Genomic DNA, 21,569 nt, shown 5'->3' on the forward strand with positions numbered 1-21,569 from the left:
TGTTTTTGCTTGTTGACTCAAAGCTTCCAAGACTTTCCCTGCTTCTCTGTATGGCACACAGAGCGCTGCACTTGAACCTTTTGCTGGTAAACTCAATTGCAAGGAGATTTCCCTGTGAGGTACTATGCCACCAGGAAAGGATACCAATGACTGTCCTAATGTGGACATTTGCTCTGATCATGCCTAACAATCAAAGAGACAGGAACCCCTCTAGACAGGTGATTCAATCCCCTTCTAAAGTAACTGAGTGAGGCTTTGGAGCCCACCTGTGCCAGCCAGGGCCCTGGGTGAGTACATCCACCTGCTGCTTTGCAAAGGGCACCATGCACCCAGCCCCTAGTCTCAGGGAACTATCACGCAATGTCTTGCTCTAAGGAAGCCAAAAGGGGAGGACTGTAAAGTCCTGGATAAGGCTGTGGTAAGTGTCCCAGGGTGACCAGCCTTGTACAAATGCATTACCTAGGGCATCCTGTTGAATGCAACCCTATCCACCTAGCAGTCCCAGGAAGAAGGTAGATTATCTCACTACAGAGAACCTGGAAGCTCAGAGAGGCTAAGCAACTTGCCCAGGGTGGTACCACTAGCATACAGCAGAAAGGAACCCTCTGAATCGTTCTGTCTGAGGCATAATCTGAGCCACCTTGCTAACTGGGATATATGTTCAACATATAGCTTCAGGGACAGTTAAGAGTCCAGGAAGTCTGGAAAACTGGTACACACAGCCAGGTATAGGATCCATGGCAGGACTAAATGCTACAGGGAGCCCACAAACATCAGCCAGCAAAGCCTTGGAAGAAGAGGAGCTTAAACTGGGCAGTCTGAACAGTGACCCAGTGACCAGGGGAGAAGTCAGTGGCAGGAGAGTGGCTCAGCAGCCAGGCACCCTACTCTGCACCCTGGCAGGACCATCCGCAGCCACCCACTCCTCCTGTGAGTCGTTTCCATGGTCACTGCATTCCTGGGAGGCTGGCCCATTTCCCAAGTCATACCCCAACACTGACCCATCGTGGTCTCCCCTTAAAAGGCTGCACTAGATCTTCTCATACCAGCCAGTCCCTGCTGGGACCCTGGCTTCCTTCTCAGCCCCAAGTGCACCCGTGGGCCTCCTCCTCTGCCAAGCTCCACACCCATTCCTGCACCCCGCGGCGCACCTTTCCACTCCTTCCTCTCAGGCTGGCCCTGCCCTTGTCTTACCCACCCACTTGTAGGCTGCCAGCTCACTCTAAGTCCCAGAGGCAACCAGGGGGGCCGTTGGGGACTGGGTCGGGTGCTCTGAAAAACCAAAGGGCCCTGAGTAGGGCTGGGTGTGCCCCTCGGCCACCAGACGCTCGGGCCTGGCTGGAGTACCGCTTTCCTGCACACAAAACTTCCCGAGACGGGAGACGCAGAGGCGATTGTGGAGGGCCCTGTCTCCTGGTCCCCTCCTAAGCGGCAAGCCCTCCTCCCGCAGCTGCAGCTCAGGGAGGGTTAACAGGCAGCTGCAGCCCGGGTGGGCAAGGCTTGAACTTTTCTCTGGGCTGCGCNCACACACACACACACACACACACACGGCGGAGTGGGAGGCCAGGGCCCCTAGGATCCGTGAAGATGGGGATGACCTCCCTTCCGAGCCCCGGGCTGCCTTCACTGCCGCGCCCGGAGCCCCCAGACCCCCGAACGCCCCCTCGCCGGAACCGCGCTGGGCGAGCAGAATGCAGAGACCGGTGCCGAGCGCCCGGGCTCCCCTTCCCTACCTGGGACAGCAGAACGCACAGGACGAGCGGAGTTCTCGGCTGCATTTTGCCCGACTAGAAGCGCCCGGCGGCGTTTTCATTCATGCACGCGGCTGCACTGAGCATATTTTCCGTGGGAGCCAGGCTTTGAGGAGAGGCTGTGCCTCGCCAGCCAGCCAACTTCCCAAATAGATCAGCGGCAGCATCACGAAAGCATTGGGTAGAGGCTGATGACCAGGACCAATGGCTTTACAAGACGGATTCCTTCATAAAGCTCCCTCGCTTTGCATGGCAGATACGGGCGAGCACCTCGCGAAGAGTGAGCCCCTTGCAGGAGGCAGCACGTTTGCTTTTTTTGGACTGTGGGGGCCCAGCCTCACAAATCACGCTGGGCGATGCCAGCCGATTCCACTTTGCCAGAGAATGGAATTGCACCAGGGACCGGTGGCCACTTCCAGCCTGGTGCAAATAGATTCTCTTTATTAAAATGTTAATAAGATCCACTTTATTTTCAATAAATCAAATAAAATGACCCCAGCAGTTCCAGCCCTGTCTACACCAGGGAAACCTTGGCAGTGGATTTCTTTTTCTCTTTTTCTTTTCTCTCTCCCCCACCCCAAATGTGGCCCAAGCCATGATGTGTCTGGTGTTTCCCTGCCATCTCACAAATCACAAAGAGGACAGATCAATTCTAGCTTGCAGGAAAAATCCATCAAGGGGCAATAGATTTTATTAACTACTCAGGTGAGAGTCTGACCGGCTGCCTACTCCACAAATGTGGCACCAAAGCTGGGGCTATGATTTGAGGACTTTTTTTTTTCCCTATATGGACTGAACTTTCACCTTTCAGAAGCTTTGAGCTCCCCACCCCCCACCTCCACACCCACTCAAAACATTAGTAGCCACTGCTCAAGGAATTCTACAAGTGGAGTACTTTAGCAATTAGGGTAAGAGGGACATGTAGGTCTGCCTTCCCTGGTAGGAATCTAAGAATAAACAACAAAGATGTCATCATTTTCATGCAGTCTCCTTCTAAGGTTTTAAGGTGTTGTATTAAAAGAGGACATTTTTGCCATCAAAATAGAAAATCCAGACCAGAGGGAAAGTCCAGAAAGATGGAATGCTAACTCCAAACTCTAACTGATTGGCTCTGGTTTGGATATGAGCTTCCTGGTAGCCAAAGCAATATGAGAAACAGGTAAATTACATAGTTCTTGCTATAGAAACATGAACACAAAGTCATCCAACATAATTTCCCCTGGCATTAAATACTGGAATAAATGTATTATGTGACATCTATTATAGCAGTACACTGAGCAATGGACCATGTTGAGATCCATTGGGTTTGGGCTATACTCCAACATCTGGCACAGGGCCTGGAACATGAAGACAGAGATTAGTGTGTGTTAAAGGGATGGATAGCTAGACTAATCAAGAAGTAGCAGAAGGCAAGGAGGGGCAAAGAGTCTGGAGTCACACTGCCTAGGCTCAGTCCCCAGGGCTGCCACTTACTATTAAGTTACTCAAACTCCCTGTGCCTCTGTTTGTCCACTGGTAAAATTAAAATACAAATTATACTGAACTCATTAGGTTGTGGTGAGGATTAAGTGACATAATAACCACTCAATAAATGTGAACTGATATACTTTTCAAAATTTCTTCACTGTCTGCTAGTTGGTCACAAGGTCATCTCACAAGTCCCAAGGTCACTGATAAAAATGCAGTGCCACCTGATGCGTGCTGACCCAGCAGACAGTGACGATGGCAAAACAACTCCTGAAGGGGCTGTGAGAGGCAGATGTGCTGCTTCATCTAGTCTTTCCCTGACTCAAGTGGGACCATCTGCCTTGGAGTGTCTACAAAATGCAGTCTTTAGCAGATGATGTGACACATGACCATGATTTGGAACCCCTGTGTGTGGAGACCCACAGCACTACTGCCCGCTGGCAAGAGTAAAGCACGGTCCTTTGGAATCCAACAGCTTCAGATCTAGACATTCTGAAGTATCCATTTTCCATGAAAGGAAAGGGGCGTCCTGTCAGTCAGGGACCAGCTAAACCAGACCATGGATTGTCAGACGCAAAGACAGGGAGAGCACAGGACAGCTCAGGAGGGGACGGAGCACCAAGAGGAGAGGTACCTGGCAGAAGGTGAGCTCTAGATTTCCATGAGCAGCAGCTCAGTCCAGGAAGCATTCCTGGGGTAGGGAGTGTCCAAGGCTGTGTTCAGAGGACAAGGAGTGCCATGGGTCTGCATTTCGGCCAGGCCTTTCTGTGCTCTGCCCATTTCATGTCCTTAGTGCCACTCAACAAATATTCCCAGCTCCAGCCCCACCTCTGGGCAAACATCAGGGTTGTACTTGCTGGACCCTTGGGGCTGGAGGGGTCATGGGGCCAGATCTAGACAAAGAGCTGGGAACAAAAGTGACCAGTGTCACTTCAAGGCCAGCGAGCCAGGCTGGCTTCCCTGGCCACAGGTGCCAGGTGGAGACTCGTGCAGGTGGCTTGCCAGGGAGGATTCTCGGGAGCAACATCTGCGAGAGAGCAGGGGAGCCGGACTGGCGGGGGGCGGGAAGGGGGCTGCTGCATTGGCAGCAGAGGCTCAGCCTCCCCAGGAGCTCACCTGACATTTGGGGCCTAGGGCCATGTCTTTTGCGCCTGGGCCAGCTGCTGGATGGGGGTGATCTTTGTTGAGGCCACTTCATTTGGCCGAGGGCAGTCCTCTGACGTGACCACAAATCCATTACCCAGGACTGAAACTGGGACATCAAACCAGCAACAGGTAACTGGAGTGGTGATTCCCAAGCCACAGAGGTCTGTGGGCCTAGTGTGTCCTACAGGTGGATGCAGGTTTGCTGCAGACACCCTGCTGGCACTGGCCCCTGCCAGGACCTGCCCAGGCATCCTCCAAGGTCCTGGGCTGCTCACTGGCAGGGAGAGAGGCTGCAGCCAAGCTGGGGCACACCCATTCCCAGATGGGTGTGCTGCCCAGAGGCCAGGCCCCGTCCCTTCCTGGCCTCAGGCTCCACAGAGTGGCTTTTCAGAACTGGGAGGGGTTGACATGCAGGGTCTATTCAGGCCTTGGAGCTGGCCTCTGCAAACCTGAAGGCGGAAAGAGGCTTGTTAGTAAGATGTGACCCAGACAGGGACCTCTGGGCCCTGCTTACATTGAGCATGTTGCTTTTATTCCCGAAGCCTTGTTTTTTCATCAATAAAACGGAAACAATAACATAACTCAAGTGCTGTTGTCAGAATCAGTGTCCCCGCCCCCAAACACACATCTTGCCAAAGGACATAAGGTCAGATTTTGAAAAGATGGAGAAAAATCATTTCATTCCAATGATCAAAGGCTGCTGCAGAGGAACCCCACTTTTGTCTACATGTTTTGCGTTGTTGTCCCTCAGCTCCTGATGGGGCCTCTCGGCTGATGGACTGAGCACAGTGGCAAACCTTTAGGCTGACACCCTCTCTTCCTGTCCACGCTCTGCCTCCTGCCACACCAGCCCCTCAGCCCATCTGCTGCCAGAGCCGCGGGCCCCCTGTGGCCTATGCCTTTAGACACACTCGAGGCTCACACCCCTTTTCAGGCGTGTCTGTCTGGCTTTGGAGTTGATGGATGACCCAGTGCCAGCCGCTGCCTCCTGTGGGCGCCAGGGGCTGGGACTGTTTCTTATCTCTGGCAGATGTGGATGAGGACATTCCGAGTGTGTGTGTGTGTGTGTGTGTGTGTGTGTGTGTACAAGCACATGTTGGTGTGTATGAGCTGGGGGCACCTGGCACAAAGATAAAGTCTTTAGATCTTGACACCCTTTTGCAGGTGCTCCTGTGACCAGGCATTTATATAGAACAGTGGCAATCAGATGAGCCACCCTGTGAGTCAGGACAGCTGCCAGGTATCCCAGAGGCCTCTGGAACAGGGACACACTCAGCACAAGAGTCCAGGCCATGCGGAGAAGGTCATTCCTCATGCTCACAACACGACTCTCACAAGACACGAGACAATCCTCTGGGTGTCCCTGCCCCCACAATGCTGACCAAACCCAGCATCTCTGCCCACTCTGAACTGGGCCCCTGCCTCAAGCTTCTCCACTGCCCTCCATGTTACCTGACCTCACACGATACATTTCTTGTCCTATTGTCTCGATGCTTCTCTCAAGTTCATCTACGCCCTTCAGCCCTTGGCCTTGGCTGTGCCATGGGTCGGAGGCACTGGTGATATTATTAGCCCAAATCCCAAGAGACCCTGTGTGCTTCTGCTTGCTCTCACTGGGACCTGCACCACTCTTGGGAGCAGGCATGTGGGCGAGTCCAGAAGACTGACAAGCTCCCCCAGGGACCCAAGATGCTTGAGCCCAGCAGATGGTCACCAGAGCCACTGCTCCACAGGTATGCGAGCTAAAAATCATCGTCTGTCTTAGAGCTGCTTGCTGTGCAGCAACTGCTGATGGGGAGCCGCACAGGCTGACTGGCTGCCTGCCTCTTCCTCTGGAAGGTGAGCACATCTTTGCTGCTAAGTGCTCAGCTTCTAGAACAGGGTCTGCAGCATGGCAGGTGCTAGCTGGCTCGCCTGAGAGGAGAGACATGGCTTCCAGGTTGAAAACCTGTGATGCTGGCTGGCCAGCACCACTACCTTACCACAACCGAGGACTCGCCAGGTTGGCCTCAACCCAGAACTGAACACAGTGAGGTCACTCTACAGAGGCCATCGTGAGCACTAGGCACTTAGAGATGCTCTGTGGAGGACCCTTGGGGTGTGACTCCTTTCTGACTCCCCAGTGGAGGGACAGCCTGCTAGCCAAGAGACAGGACAGAAAGCACTGCTTTGTCTCTTTCGGTTCTGCCATGGAGTGGACCCCATGAACAAGCGGAGTGTAGCCGGACTCCTGCAGGAGCAATGGGCACGCCCTGCTGAGCTCCAGGCCCCTCTGCTCAGCGGAGCCATTGGGGCTTTAGTTTCCTCCTCAGCAGCGAAATTCGACTTTCAGGAGCCAATTTTATCCTGTGAATGAGATGCAGTTAAAACCCCCCTCTAGGTGTCTCCCTTACCCAAAATTAGTATCTGGGGTTATTTTTACAAGGAGAATCCTCCCAGCATAAGTTCAGCAGAGTTGAGGCATTTGGATTGGGGTCCCTAGATTGGCAGCATCAGCACTAGCTGGGCACGGGCAGAAGGGCAAATTCTGTGTCCCCCAGACCAACTGTTTCAGAAACTCTGGCAGAGGGTGACATCCTGTGTTGTGCAAGTCCTCGGACAGCACACCTTGAGAGCACTATTCCAGGGACAACTCCTCGACTTACAGTCACTCAGCCATTCACTTAGAAATGTTCCTAAACCGCCTAGCACGGAGCAGCCACCCAGCCAAGCAACAGGAGAGGAATGGGAAGGCAGGTGTATGCGCTTGAGAAAACCCAGTGCAGAGGCACACAACCCTGTGACGAGCTGCCAAGGGGGTGCTGGGAGAGACCCGAGACAGCCGGAGCCGCGGCGAGCAGGTTGTGTTGAAGAAGAGGCAGGTCCAAGTGGCTGTTTTCAGTTATGTGTCAAAAACTCCTGGGTCTTTACACGACAGAAGCTGTACTTTCTGTATCCGATGACAAGAAACCAAATAATAGCCAAAGAGTGCTCACATCCAACACTGCCTGTTTTTTGAATTTGAACCTTATCCTTCACAATCCCATCTAGGTAAAATTGCAAGATGGCAGTTGTGTGTGTTTGTGTGTGTGTGTGTGTGTGTGTGTGTGAGAGAGAGAGAGAGAGAGAGAGAGAGAGAGAGAGAGATTATTTATGCATCTGACGGGCAATGCCTCCTGGGATTTCAGGTAAGATCTCTTACAATGACGCCACGGCCCCCAGGCCCTGACCTCCAGCCTGTCCGTGGTTCTCAAGTGGGAGACACCAAACTAGAACAAAGGGAAAACAGGGAGGAAGGAGCATCTGGGGAAGTGACGGGTGACCAGGGGGGCAGCAGCTGACCAGCCTGGGTTGATGAGGGGTCCAGACTGAATGTCAACCTCAGGAGGTCAACCGGCAAGGGGAGAAATCATTCAGACTGCTTAACCAGACACCAGTGCCTCCTTGAAGTTTTAGGGTGACCTCTCTGGTTATGTTGGAGGATGGATTCAGCTGAGGGTCAGACTGAGGAAGACAGGATTTCTGGACAACTCAGACCATAATCAAGAGCAAGAGCTCTGTTCTGCAGATTTCTCATTGTCCACAGGGTCGGACTGTGGCCCTTCCATCTCCCTGCTCCTGCAGGAGCAGGTGAATGAGAGCAGATGTGGCATTCAGCTCCGAGTGCAAATTCTTCACTCTTCCCTGCACCCAATCCTTCCTTACCAAAGATGGCATGAATTTCCTCACCTCTGACATTAGGCTTGTCCCCATGGCCTGGGCCAGAGGACAAAAGGAGGTGGAGGCCACAGCACACAGTGAAGAGGTCTCAGGAGTGATTGTCTGCTCCCTTACATCTCAGCCATCTGAATGAAGAGAGTGCACCCTGGCTGTCCAGCTGGCCCCAGCAGCTGAGAAACACGTCAGCAGAGCCAGCCCAGCCCAGATGAGAAGTGAGAAGCAGAGAGATCATATCAGCAAGCCCCCCATCAGACCAGACAGACCCACAGGAAAAAATGCTCATTGCCATAAGACACACGGGTTATGGTGGTGTTTTGTTATCCAGAAAGAGATGACAGATACACAAACAAAGCCCTTGCAGGAAATGCTCGGCTCAGGGAATGGGCTAAAAGCTGAACGCTTAAATCCAGCACAGACACTTACATGGGCATGACCAACACTTGATGCTCTTAATAATCACAAATCCAAGTTCCTAATAGTTTCTCAACTCACCAAATGTCCTGTTCTTTTACCCACCTACTCAAAGCTGGCTGTCTCCTTGCAAAACCCCAGATTCCTTTCTAAACGTTGACTGCAAAGCTGCTGAATCTCTCTCTCTCTCTCTCTCTCTCTCTCTCTCTCTCTCTCTCTCTCTCTCTCTTTCTCTCTCTCTCTCTCTCATTTCTTATGCCAGTGTGATTGTAAGACTATCACTTAGCAATTACTCAAGAACACTTATTTACAATGCCCTGCAGATCTGTGAATATTTATAGTGGATACATTTGTTTACAATATAATCCAAATCAGCTAATGCCTCCAGTAGAAAAACTGTCCTGCCCCTATAGAAAGAAACCTATCCAGTTAATGGTTTTTGTGGTCTTTATGAATAGACCAAGGTCAGGGCCATCGTAATGAGCTGGTGAAAGTTAATCTGTGGAAGCAGGTTAAGTACACAAAACTACATTTTAATGATCCTGAATGTGTGACAGCTGCCAGAATTCAACCAAATGAGAGACAGAAAAGGCAAATCCAAGACTTTTGTTTCTTAATCTGAGCTTCCATCAGTTTGAAATGGCTTGTGTGCAATTTCCATTAGGTCAAAGATAGTGTCCATCTCTCTCCCTTGGACGCTCATTACCCGTGCATTCCAGGCACTGAGCAGATGTGCAGTAGCCAAGAGAAGGGTGCCGCGTGAAGAATGGGGTGCCTGGGGGTCCTCCTTAGCCTGCAAGCTGCTGTCCACCCTGATATTTACTGAAGCTGGGCATGCTGTCCCACTGGTCACCTCTGTGTGGGTCTCAGCGTGTCTCTCCTACAGCAGGGCTTCTCCAGGTGTGATCAGCTGTGTATTCCTGTTCCTCCCGACACTCCACACGGCGATGTTAATCTTCTGGGCCTGTTTCTACTGTACAAACCTCAGAAGTGAGTCTGTTTCCACTCATAAAATTCCCCCTCAACACAAGATGGGAGACAGCAGGTTGCCCGCTGCCCACGAGGCCCTCCGGGCTCCTTCCCCAAATCCCTCCACTTCCTTTCCCCCCGGCTCACTGCCCTCTGCTCTCCCCTCCCTGGGTCCTCGGCATACTCTAGTCTCTTTCTCTGGGCTGCTCTTTCCCCCACTTCTGGATCATTCTCCTCCCCCCAGACATCTCCTCTCAGAGGAGGAGCCATCCCTCACCAGTCAGCCCTTCTCCAAGAGCTCTTTCTTGCCTGTCCCTCCTGATAGGTACCTCCTATCATCTGCCACGATCTCATCTGCTGTGGGCTTCTTTTAAGTTTGCTTCCTCTGCGAGAATCTGGATTCCACGAGAGCGACAGACCACCTGTTTATTGAACCTAGAACCTGCCTGGCTCATGATGAAGATTCAGTGACCTCTATTTTAAGAAGAAATGAGCAGACAATCTAATGGCCAAGAGGAGTCAGGCTGGTGGCCCTGTAACTGCACGGATCTCATCAGGAACACCAAGTGGTCCAACAGCTGACGACCGCCAGCCACTGTCCAGAAAGCACCCGGCAGGAACCTGGTGAGGAAGAAGGAGCACGCTTGAAAAGCTTATACCAGGAACAAGGGGCAGGGCCGGGGTACGCCAGGGGCTGCACACAGCTCTCCTTGCTGAGACCACACTTGAGTGGGCTGGGGACAGGTCCTGGGAGAACCCGAGGACCCCCCTTTCCCAAGGTGCATCAGAGAGGCTGAGGTGAGCAGGTGTGGTGAGCCGCTTCTGCCGGTTCTGCAGACTATGGTCGCCATTACAAGATGGCGCTGGCTCCGCTGTGGTCTGTGACAAACAACTCCTAATTTGGGAGAGTTGGCGCATGACTTTTCATCACCCTATGAGAAAGCTCCACGTGGCAGCTTTGCATTGGGGCTTGAGATGCTTTATTAAGGCTGGGAGGGGCATCCGGGAGGGAGAAGAAGAACTATCAAGGGCCTGAATAAACTGCTGAAAGAAGATCCCTGAGTTGCGTCTTCCTTGCAGGTCAAGGATTCATCCATAGCCTTTTCAAAGCGCCAGGTTCTTATTCACATAATGAATCTGTCGATTAGCTGTTTGTCCCCAGGAAGCTCTGAGGACCACAGAGGGTCAGGACTGAAGACAAAGAATTCTGGGGCTTGTTGTGCAGCCCAGTGGGTGAGGAGATGGTCACAGCAGAGTCCCACAAGGTGCTCCTGGCTGGTTATTATTCTTTGGGGGTTTAAGTGGTTATTTATTCCTGGATTCACCTATTTTATTGCTCTCAGAAAAAATGCCTCACAGGCCCATAAACTGTCCCTCTTAACAAAGAAAGTGGAATGGGATAACTATCTATTCATTCGTTTGTTCATTCAGCCATTATTTTAGTAACAAGAAGCAAGGTATAATAAAAAAGAATTACTTCCTGGAATCAAGCCATGCAATTGGCTTGTAGTTTGCCAATCTTCCCCAAATCTCCAGTCTGGCTTCCATATTGTTGCCAGGATAATTTTTAATTCAAACAATAAATATAGAGTATCTCATACCGTCCATGCATTAATTTACTCAGCAATGAAAAATAGCAGCTTTGTTCTGACCTTTGACCACAAAGATATAAGGTTCCTCATCACCCTTTAGTCAAAGACCAAACCCTTTGCTTCCATTTAACACTGTGCAAAAGGGTCCTAAACAGATATTCTTTTCTATCTCCCCCATTTCCTCTACCACCTATAAGGCTACATTTGCCTCAGGACCTTTGCACATGCTGCCTTCTTGAGATTCCCCCATCACTTTCTCCTGGGCTCTGTACCCTTGGTGAATCACAGGTCATCATTAAGAACCATCTCCTCTGGCGCCTCCTCTAGGAAGTTGTCCCTGGCCCTCCCTGGCAGGTCGGGTCAATGTGCTCAGCGCAGGCTGTTATTCCTTTACTGGAGTCCCTCAGAGCCGCCTGAAGTGAGGGGCCAAGTCGGATTCTCATCTACATCGTCAATGAGCCCGGTTCCAACTACACATGGGACTTAAAAATAACAGCTGTGCATTGATAACTGCGTGCATGAAAAACAGTCATGAGAGCTGTGACATTTATTAAGTGTGAGGCACTTTTCCAAGAGCTTTACAATCATGTTTTTCTCATTGCATCCTAACCAGCTTCATGTGGAATATAATCATCCCCTTCCACTGGTGACCAGTGACAGGAAGTCTGCCCTGAGGCCAGTCTTATCGCACAGAGCTGGACTCAGAGTGCCTGTGTGCTGGGCTGCCCCCAGGGCCTCTGGGTGATGTCAGGGAGAACAGCTCTGGCTCCTTATTTAGGCAGCCCTGGGCACCTTCCTAGTGGTAAGCGTAGCCTTTGGGGTGAGACAGCCCAGGGTTAGATGTCGCTGTGCCACTCACTGGAGCCAGACTTGGGCCAGCTGCTTAACACATCACTGTCAGCACTGGCCATCGGCCAAGTCCTGGGCCACATGGTGGGAAGAGCTGCAGAAATAATAACTTATGGTAACTGAGAATTAATTAACAGTTAATTATTTTGCTTCAAATGCACTGTTTTATCATTTTTATTTAAAATATTGCTGTATTTTATTTTAACATTATTTGATTATTTCTTATAATTAATAAGCAATGGTCATTGACAGTGGGCCAGCCGCTATTCCAGGCACTTTTGACATGTCAGAGTATTTAATACTTGTGACAATCTCAGAAGGCCAGTTCACCCTCCTTCCTTTAATGAGTGAACTGAGGCATGTGGCTGATGGAAGGGGCTTTCCCCAGACCCTAGGCTGCAGCCCACGAGCTCTCCAACATCTCGCCTGCTGCCCCTCACCATTAAAGTCAGACACCATGCCCCTCACCTAAGGGATTAGAAAGGCCGATGCCCCTTGTTGGTTCTGTACCACAGATTGCTTTTCATGTGAAGCACACACTCACCTGTGTTCTGAGTGGGTGGGGGCAGCTATTCTCAGCTTCCTTCCAGAATCAGCCAGAACTCGAGGTCCATGTGCCCCAGTGACTGAAGAGGAGTCAGTACTTAGAAGTAACTAGAAGAAAGTGACCACTGAGGATTTAGAATCAGCCCTCGTGGCAGAACTGGGCACCTACACAGTTCATTGTAAACTGAGCTAAAGTCTCTAACTGCTGAGAGCCATAGCCGAGTCCAAATGAAGCATGGCATTTTTGCCAGAAGGGAGTGGTTGAGAAGTGACGCCAGCAAGCCATTGAGATGATAATGGTTATGTTAAGCTGTGTATATTAGACCCCTGCTGTCCGCCTCAGCCTGCTACTTTGGAGTTCTCCGGGGGTTCCCGGAGAGTTCCCATTGGTTGGGGAAGTGCTGGAGGAGGGATTTCCGGTTGGTGGTTCCTGGAGGAGCTGTGTGGCGTTCGGGAGAGTTCCTGGGGAGCGTGTGTGGAGTGTGCTGGTGGAGTTCAGAAATAAAGTTTGTTCCTGCTTCAGTGGCTCATGATTTGTGCCCAGCCAGACTGCAGCATCTAACTATTTCTCTCTCAGTCAATTCCACTGAATCAAATCCCAGGTGGGGTGCATTTAAATAGTGGCAGCCTATACAATTCTAGCAGATGCCAGGGAGCCACTACCAAAGGTCTATGGGCCTAGGCCTATACACATGGCTTTGCTCCCCTTGAAAGGGAGAGACTCAAAGATCCAGAGTGTAGTTGTTATGGTTTAGGATATGAGGTGTCCCCCAAAAGCTCATGTGTGAGATTTTGCCAGAAAGTTTAGGGATGGAACGATTGGGTTGTGAGAGGCTTAACCTGATCAGTGCATTAATCCACTGATAGGGATAACCGGGTGGCGACAATTGGCAGGTAAAGTGTGGCTGGTGGAGGCGGGTCACTGGGGGCATTCCCTCGGGGTTTAACTGTGTCAGTGGTACGGAGAGTTTCTCTGCTTCCTGGTTGCCATGTCCCCAGCTGCTCTCCTTCCCCACACCCTTCCACCAAGATGCTCTGCCTTCACCTTGGGCCCAGAGCAATGGAGCTGGCCATCTATGGACTGAGACCTCTGAAACCATGAACCCCAAAACAGACTTTTCCCCTTCTAATTGTTCTCATCAGGTCTTTAGATCACAGCAGTGAAAAAGCTGGCTGAAACAGTCGTCCTGTGGGACCCCTGTCTCCGTCACAGTCAGGCAGGTACCTCTGCATGATCGAATGCCTAAGCACAGGGTGTCATGCAGGAGCCATGACTTCACCCACAGGCAACAGAATTGGGCACCTACTATGTGCCAGGTTGGGGCGGGGCACTTTGCACACCTTGTTTCCCATGGTCCTCAGAAAGTAGGTATTGCTATTAACATTGTCATAGCACAGTGTCATGTGCCCACATCAGGAAGCCTGGGCAGGCAGCCCATGGTCACAAAGAGCTGGTCAAGAACGAAGCCCACAAGCTGATAATTCACTTGTTCTTTCATTCATTCGTTCATCTGATCAGTCCTTAAGAAGCACCGACTGTACCCAGGTGAGCCAAGCACGGTTAGCAGGAGGTTGAGCTGGGAGTACAACAGTGGACAGAAGAGACCCCCAGACTGCAAAGAAAACTTGCATTCTAGTGGGGGGGGGGCAATAAACAACATGAAAATATGAGTTAAGATGAAAGGGTGGCGAGTGCTGGGGAAGTGTGGACAGGGAGGAGGCTCCCTGGGGGAATGGGGTGCCAAGCCTGCTGCTGCGGTACTGGGAGGACGGTGCTGGCCCCAGCCTGAGCAGTTTGCCTTTATCAACTGACCAGACCCCTCCAGCCATCCTACCAGTTAAGTCCTACTGTCAGCCCAGGAGCAGCAGAGGTGCAGGCCTCGCCCCCCGTGCCCAAGGTCATGGCTATCCGGCAGACCAGATCTGACCCAAGCAGTCTGGCTCCTGGGGTCTCCTCTCGGCCATCACAGCAGCCTGGGCAGAGCCGCTCACCCCAGGCCCAGGCTCTCCTCGGTGCCATCTGGAAGACTTCTCTGGTTTCTGCCCCGTTCTTCCTCTGAGCCCCTTCCTTCTTCATCCCAGACTTACAGCTTCACGTGGGGCCTGTGTATCCTGCAGAGCTGCCTTGCTCTTGAATTTTCTCCTACAAGCCAACCAAAGTCCTCTTGCCGTTGTCCACTCCTGCCATGCTGCCATGGCCTGGGGTGAGAGGCCACAGGTCTCCTCTCTGCCAGGGCTGAGGATGAGTGAAGGGAATTAGAGGGACAGAGAGCCCCGTCTTGCCACCACCCCCACGTCTCAGACGTAACAAGCAAGTGCAAGAACAACTCCAGGAGAGGAGGTGGATTTGAATTCAGGTCTGTTTAACCCCAGGGTTCTTAACCACTAGACTCCTCTGTTAATTTAAAATAGTAGCTCTGTGCTAGAAGAGCATAGCTGCTCAGTTAACTGCTGGCTTAAAGAATGAAGGGGTAGATGGATTAGTGAGCAACAGGCCCACAGATGTGGAAAGACATGTGCCATGAGAAGCCAAATAAAAAGCCGAGGGCGGCCTGTGCTGCACGTGCACCCAGGACCAGCATGGTCTGCTTGAGGCCCGGCTTTGGAAACGCCCAGGGCTGAAGAGCCTTCTGGAAATGAGCTTGCTGCATCACGGCCTGTTCCTCACCTGCAGTTTTGTAAAGGTCTCTTGTGGCCCCTTTCCTCCTGCAGACAAGGACAGTGGGTCTGGGGGTTACCATTTGAGGAATCACCTGTTCAAACTTGGCCGGGCCACTGCGGGGAAATAGTGTGCCCTTGGGAGAAACAGAAATGCAGAGGTGGACAGAGAGGAGGAGCGGCTGATCCTTCTTGCTGTGCCTTTACCAGCTCCTAATCGCCTAATAACAGGGCACATAATTGGCAGAAAAGATTGCCCTGCCCTTTACACATGTGTCTGCAATTACTTTTCAAACTGGGGCGATAAGTGGCATGATTGGTTTCCTGACGCAGACTTCCGCTCCTTGGAGACGGGGGGCCTTTCTCTTGAATCTGTGGTCGGCACCGTGGGTCACAAACAGAACAGCCCCTGGCAAATGCACATCTTCCATTACTGAGCGATAAGCCCCTGGCTCCTTGCTGTGCTCTGACCTCATCTCCCACCTCTCTCCCTGCACACTGGGCCTCACACGGGCCTCTGTGCTGAGCCCCGTCACTGCTGGCTTGTCCTTGACTGCCAGCCCTCTACCTGCAACTGCACCAAGTTGTTTTTGGTCTCTGTTCTTTGGTCTTCTCGTCAGAGAAGCCCTCCATGAACACCTTTATTTAGAATATCTCCCTTCCACTCTAACCCTCGGTCACATCTTTCATTCTTCTGCCGGTTCCTTTTGTACCACATACTATGTTCCATGCAACGTCTTGCCTCTGTCTGTTTCCTTGGCTGGTGGTTGTTTTCTAACTTAGACTGGAACTCATTGCTGCATCCTCAGGGTACAGGAGAGAGCCAGGAAGAGCAGGAGACTTAGTGAGTGTTGGGATGCTAGCGGTTGCAGACACCTGGACAGAGGGTGGATCCGGGGCTGCAAAATGTACCTGGTGCCACACATTGGGCCTTATGCTTTCCAAGCACAGAGAAGAGCATGGGAGGCTCAGGGGTGTGGCTCAGTGGTAGCGTGCTTGTCAGCACACACGAGCATCTGGGTCCAACCCATAGCACTGCAGAATAAAAATCACTGGTATGACATTGACATGGTGCACACTGCAACCCTGTCCTGGATTCGCATCCCAGTTTGGGAGCTCTGTCCCCTGCACTGCCCTCAGGCCAACCCAAGTTGCACATGGCTCAACTGGAGGTGAAAACAGTAGTTCCCCTGCTTAGTTGCTGCCAGAATCAGATGAGATCATGCACGGAGAGCACATGGTCCCATGAGCAATGATAGACACTTGTGTTTCTGCTCATATGATGAAGAAGACCAGGGACGGGCCACAGAGCCAAGCACCAGCTTACATGACTGGCATCCTGCTGGGTATTCCCACCTGCATGCACTGATTCCCCACAGCAGTTATTTCTTTAAAAAAATGTTTAATTGTATATGTTGAAGGTATACAATTAGATGATTTTATACACACACATTGTGAAATAATCATCACAATCACGATAATTAACATATCCATCATCTCACATAGTTATCTTGTGTGTGTGTCTGTGTGCGGTAGGAACACTCCAAACCCCCCCACTTACCAAACACCAAGTGCACACCCCAGTACCGGCAATGGTCATCCCATTCTTTCGCCAACATCTCCCCATGCCCCCTTCTCCAGTGCCTGGTATCCACCTGGTAACCACCTGTTTTCTGCCTTTATGAGTTTGTTTATTGTAGATTCCACATATAAGGGAGATGAGACAGTATTTGTCTTTTTGTATCTGGCTTATTTCACTTAGCGCTTCTGGATATTTATCCAAAGGAATTGAATTCAATATCTCAAAGAGCTGCTGCACTATTAAGTTCAACACAGCATATTCACAATAGCCACGATAGGGAGACATGTAGGGCTCACCAGCAGAGAAAAGGATAAGAAAATGTGGCATATATATATATATATATATATATATATANNATAATATTATTTAGCCTTTAAAAAGAAGACAATCTGCCACCTACAACAATAGGAATGGACCTGTGACAACCTTATGAAATAGATGTGGCCAGGCCTGGTATCCAGACAAGACAACAGGGGACCTCAGAGCCAGCTGGCCTTCCCAGCATGCCCCATCCCTAAGTGGCAGATTGAGACTTCAGAGCCAGGGTTCCTACCTTCTCGAAATGAAAACAGATCTCAGAAACCAAGCAGGATAGAAACACAGCAGCCCCTAAGCACAGAAAATTTAGTTTGAGTCTCAGTTTAAATTTTTCCAAATCTTTCTCCCTGATGATGCCAATGGAGAAGGATAAGCCGTGAGTCCAGTTACCAGGTGAAATGGAGATCTCAGACAAATCACTTTTTAGTATTAAGTGTGTCCCAATTATTGCATATTTGTAATTCATTTCTATTTTCTTTCTTTGATTTTCTTTGCTAAGTGTGACATTACAGCCTTAGATTCTTATAGCCACCCCCATGTACAGGGCTGTAAACTAGCTGACCCCCACCACAGTGGAGGCTTACCAGACACCATGGTACACCCAGGCTCAGCACTGCCTGCCCTGAAGGAGACTGGCCTGCTCTTGTTCTGCCCATTCTCTCTTCTGAGAATCTGACCCAGAAACACATAGTGCAGAAGACAGACGGGGGCTAAGTCACAGGCCATGCAACCAGCCAATTCATTTCTCGTTCTTTCTTCTGGTGTTTTTGGTTTTGAGTTTTGTTTTTTGCTTTACTTTGGTTTGTTGGTTTTCTGTGGGATTTTGACTCTTGCAACCAAACTGGTCTCTATCAGGCCCGACTCCTACGGTCATTTGATCTGCCCATGAGAGTGGTAAAACTGATTCATATTTCCAAGTGCCCAGATGAAGGCATCGCTGCCTTTTAAAAAATCCTCTTATGCTATTTATCTCTTCAATTGGTTGCATTTTATTTTCAATCAGAATAAAAAATACTATTGGGAGGCCCAGTTTATTGGAAAGGTAACAAGACTTAATATCTTGAAAATAACAGTAATTTTAAGTGTCATCAGCTTTGATAGGCACACCATCCTGTCTTCACATGCCATCTGGATGACAAGGCGCACACTGGGGGAGGGACTGCCTGCTCCCAGGGAGAGTGGGAATCCCACACGGTGTGGTGTGGGGCCTTCCTGGCAAGCGTCAGGGTCCTTCCTTGCCTGACATCTGGAGCCTTCTGCTGGTGAGGTGACAGATTATCTTATATACCCCAGTGGTAGACAAGCACTACTAGAGCCCCCCTATCACCCAAATTTCTGAGCAGAAGGCCTGAGAACACAGACTGAGGGAGAACTGCTTAACCCAGTCACAGCGGCTTAGCAGTCACATTCTTAGAGGGGCTTAGCAGTCCCTCTAAAAATACGTGCAGCCGCCTTCGTAGCAACTGTCAGTTCCTCTTGCTTGGCCCTGGGCCTGGTCCTGGTCCCCAGCTCCTGATCCTGGTGGCCGGGCTTTGGTTTCTGCCCTCGTGCTGATGTTAATCCATAGTCCACTGAGCTTCATCTCACATCTTACAAAACTTACGAATCTCAATGCACTGGGTGTCAGAGTGGCCTGACTCCACTGAACCACAGTCTGAGCCTTCATAGATCTCCAACGCTGCACTCCCCAGACAAACGCCACCACTCTCTAAGGGACCCTGATGCTTTACAAGACAGATTCTGTGACTTCTTTCAAAGTTACGTTTTTCCATGCTTTTCCAAAAACCTTCTGAAGTGTGCTGATTTCAGACCAATGTCACAGTCCTCTCCCCTGCTGGGATCCTGAGGCTTCATCTTCCCAGTCCTCCAGCTGCCTCAGGGCCTTGGGTCATATTCCGGGTTCTTTTAAAGCCCATGACTTAATGAGTTAAGAGCTGGAGAGCAGCAGCAGGTCCCTGAGTGTGAGCACTCTCCTTCCCTCATGCAAGGAGGTTCTCATAAACTATGATGTTTGCTTTCAAAACAGAACAAAAAACTAATCTTTGCTCTGCAGAAATTTTTATTCCATAGATTAAGAGCCAATGTTGGCTCCTCAAGGTCTGACCTTCAGCTCTCCCTGGCATGTGACTTCGTCCTCACCGTATCAGCTGCTCTTGCCCAAACTTAGCAGCTTAAAACAAGAATAAGCCTTTCTTATCTCTCAGGGTCTCTGTGGGTCAGGAATTCAGGAGCAGCTTAGCTAGGCAGTTATGGTTTGGTGGTCTCTACTGGGGCTGGCCAAGAGCCTGACCAGGTCCACAGCCACCCAAAGACCTGAGGCTTCTCTCCACAGGGGTGCTTGGGTGTCTGTCAAGGTCCCTGGCACCCTGTGGAGCAGGAGATCCAAGAAGCAGGACAGGCTGCCATGCCTTTTAAGTCCTAGCCTCAGAGGTCGACAAACTGTAGACTTCAGAATCATTTTGAGAAGGGATTACCCCAGGGCATGGAGGCCAGGGTCACTGAGGACATCGAGGACATCTGGCGGGCTTCTCGCCATTTGGCCCTGCTCACTCCTTACTAGTTCTGGTCACCACGTGACCAATCCCACTTCATGTTCCCAAAAACCCACAGGATTTTCCCACCTGACCTTCAAGGTGCAGACTTTAAATTCTTTAGAATGCCATTATTTATTATAGTAAAGTTCTTCCCTTAACTTAAAAAAATAAAAAGTAGAGAATCGGTGAGAACCAGATTGGCACCAGTTTATGAAAAGAAAAGACGCAGATGTGTCCATTTACCCTAAGCTCCAAAATTCCAGAGTACAACATAACTGAAAAGAGAAAATGGCCAGGCTCCCGGAGCCAGCACCAGTGAATGCAGGTGTGTACCCCAGAAGGCGATAGTTCTGGGGATAGACACTGGACACAGTGGAACCTTGGACATGAACCTTTCATCATAGCAAGAGGGACTTGGACTCCCCAGAGTGGGTTCAGGGCGTAGAGGTGAAATCCACACTTAACACACAAAAAAATGTCCTCTCTGCTGCCTGTTCCAGTTTCCCTCCCACCCAGGAGTGCCCCAACCATGGCCTCTCACCTGGCCCATGGGACCTGCCTCGCTTCCGTCTCCTCCCTTTTCAATACCCTGAGTGGGCCAGCACAAAAGCTTTGGTCCCCTGACCATGGCTCCACAGTGCATTGGTGGCAAAGCAAGAACCACAGCCCCACATCTTGGGATTCAGAGTCCCCTACTCCTCCTCAGCCCAGCACATAGAACCTTCTGTGGCTGAGATGGAGGGCAAGGGGACAGCAGAGAAAGTGCTTTCTCCTGCTCCTGTCTGTCGCGGGAGCTTGGGCATTGGCACTCCTCCCTGCTCCCAAGAGCTGAGCACAATAATGGCTTGCACTTATCAGTCCCCATTCATCTCCCTGGCCCCCTGTGACATTCATTATCGAAAACACAGGCACAAGGGATGGGCCCGAGGTAGCAGAAGAAGAATGCACAGGCGCCCTTTGCAGCCTCAGCCGCCTTCTTTTCCATTTATTATAAACTCTGTGAAGAGCCCGAGCTGGGAGGGCAAGGAAGTGGAGCATGAGGAACAAAGGCAAACATCTATTTTATTTGTGTAACAAAGGCTCATGGGAGAAGCTGGCTTTGGCATGACAACACAGCCCTTCTCCAAGATGCTACACGAGCAAGAGAATTCAAAAGAGCTTACGGGAAAGACATGGGATTATTTGGAGCCTTGGTTGGTTTAAGAAGCAGATTGACAGTAACGATCAGACCCAGGGACCTGGAGGGGTAAAAAGGGTACCCCAGTGTGAACAGAGTGAGCAATGCTCCTCACCCCAGAGGCCTGGGGCAGCAGGCAAAGGACCAGAGGTAGTAACTCACGAAAATGCCCCCAAAGTCTTGGTCCCCCAGTAAAGTCCGAGTGGCTTTAACCCTGCCCACTCCCCTGCTGCACTGTAGCAACTCCCCACATCTCAGTGCACAATGCGAGGGCTACTGAACCGGGCCACAGTGAGAGAGGCCTCTTCTATCACCTGTAAGCAGAGGCAGCAGAAAGAGTGATGATGTTGGAATCGTCAGTCCCTGGGGCACCCCCAGGAAAGGCCGCCTAAAGACACAGGAGGTCCATTTCTGGCCATCCCACTCCCTCCCTCAAGCCTGCAAGAAGAGACCAGGTCAACAGAGCCTTGGGGGAGGCCTGGCCCTGGTTTGAGATGATGATGTCACGGCTTCTCGACATCTAATGAACTTCCTGAGGGCTGGGGTGAAAAGCAGGTGGGTGCAGATCTGAGATTCTGCATTTCTAACCAGCTCCCAGTCTTGCTGAAGCTGTGGTCCCTGAACCATTCTTTGAAGAGCAAGCTGATAAGCTTCTGTTTCCTCTGCTGTAACACGGGTTTGACCAATAAGGGGTGATGTGTGATACTGGGTAATGGGTAATAGTGGGTAGTGGGTAATGTGAGCTATCAGCATCCTCCTCATCTCATCACCAGGAACAACTAAAATCCTGTTTCTAAAACTGGAGGTAACCAGCGCAGCACCCTGCACACACGGCTAATACTCCTGGTGTGCTCAGGGTGTCACCTGAGG

At 50.9% G+C, this 21,569-nt stretch overlaps 1 protein-coding gene across 2 annotated transcripts in view; it reads right to left on the reverse strand.

Annotated features, from left to right (window-relative positions):
* Cdh13 (cadherin 13) overlaps positions 1-21,569 on the reverse strand; it is a 1,261,125-nt gene that overhangs the window by 876,697 nt on the left and 362,859 nt on the right. Inside the window, exon 1 of one of the 2 annotated variants that reach the window (XM_048792349.1) lies at positions 1,734-2,015. The exons of the other annotated variant lie outside the window; for it this stretch is intronic. Within the exon in view, the coding sequence (XP_048648306.1) occupies positions 1,734-1,778 (45 nt within the window). The 5' untranslated portion in view covers positions 1,779-2,015. Of the gene's footprint in view, positions 1-1,733; positions 2,016-21,569 lie in introns of those variants that run through there. 2 annotated transcript variants of the gene reach the window in all.

Source organism: Marmota marmota, unplaced genomic scaffold, assembly GCF_001458135.2.
Source record: "Marmota marmota marmota unplaced genomic scaffold, marMar, whole genome shotgun sequence".
NCBI classification, from domain to species: domain Eukaryota; kingdom Metazoa; phylum Chordata; class Mammalia; order Rodentia; family Sciuridae; genus Marmota; species Marmota marmota.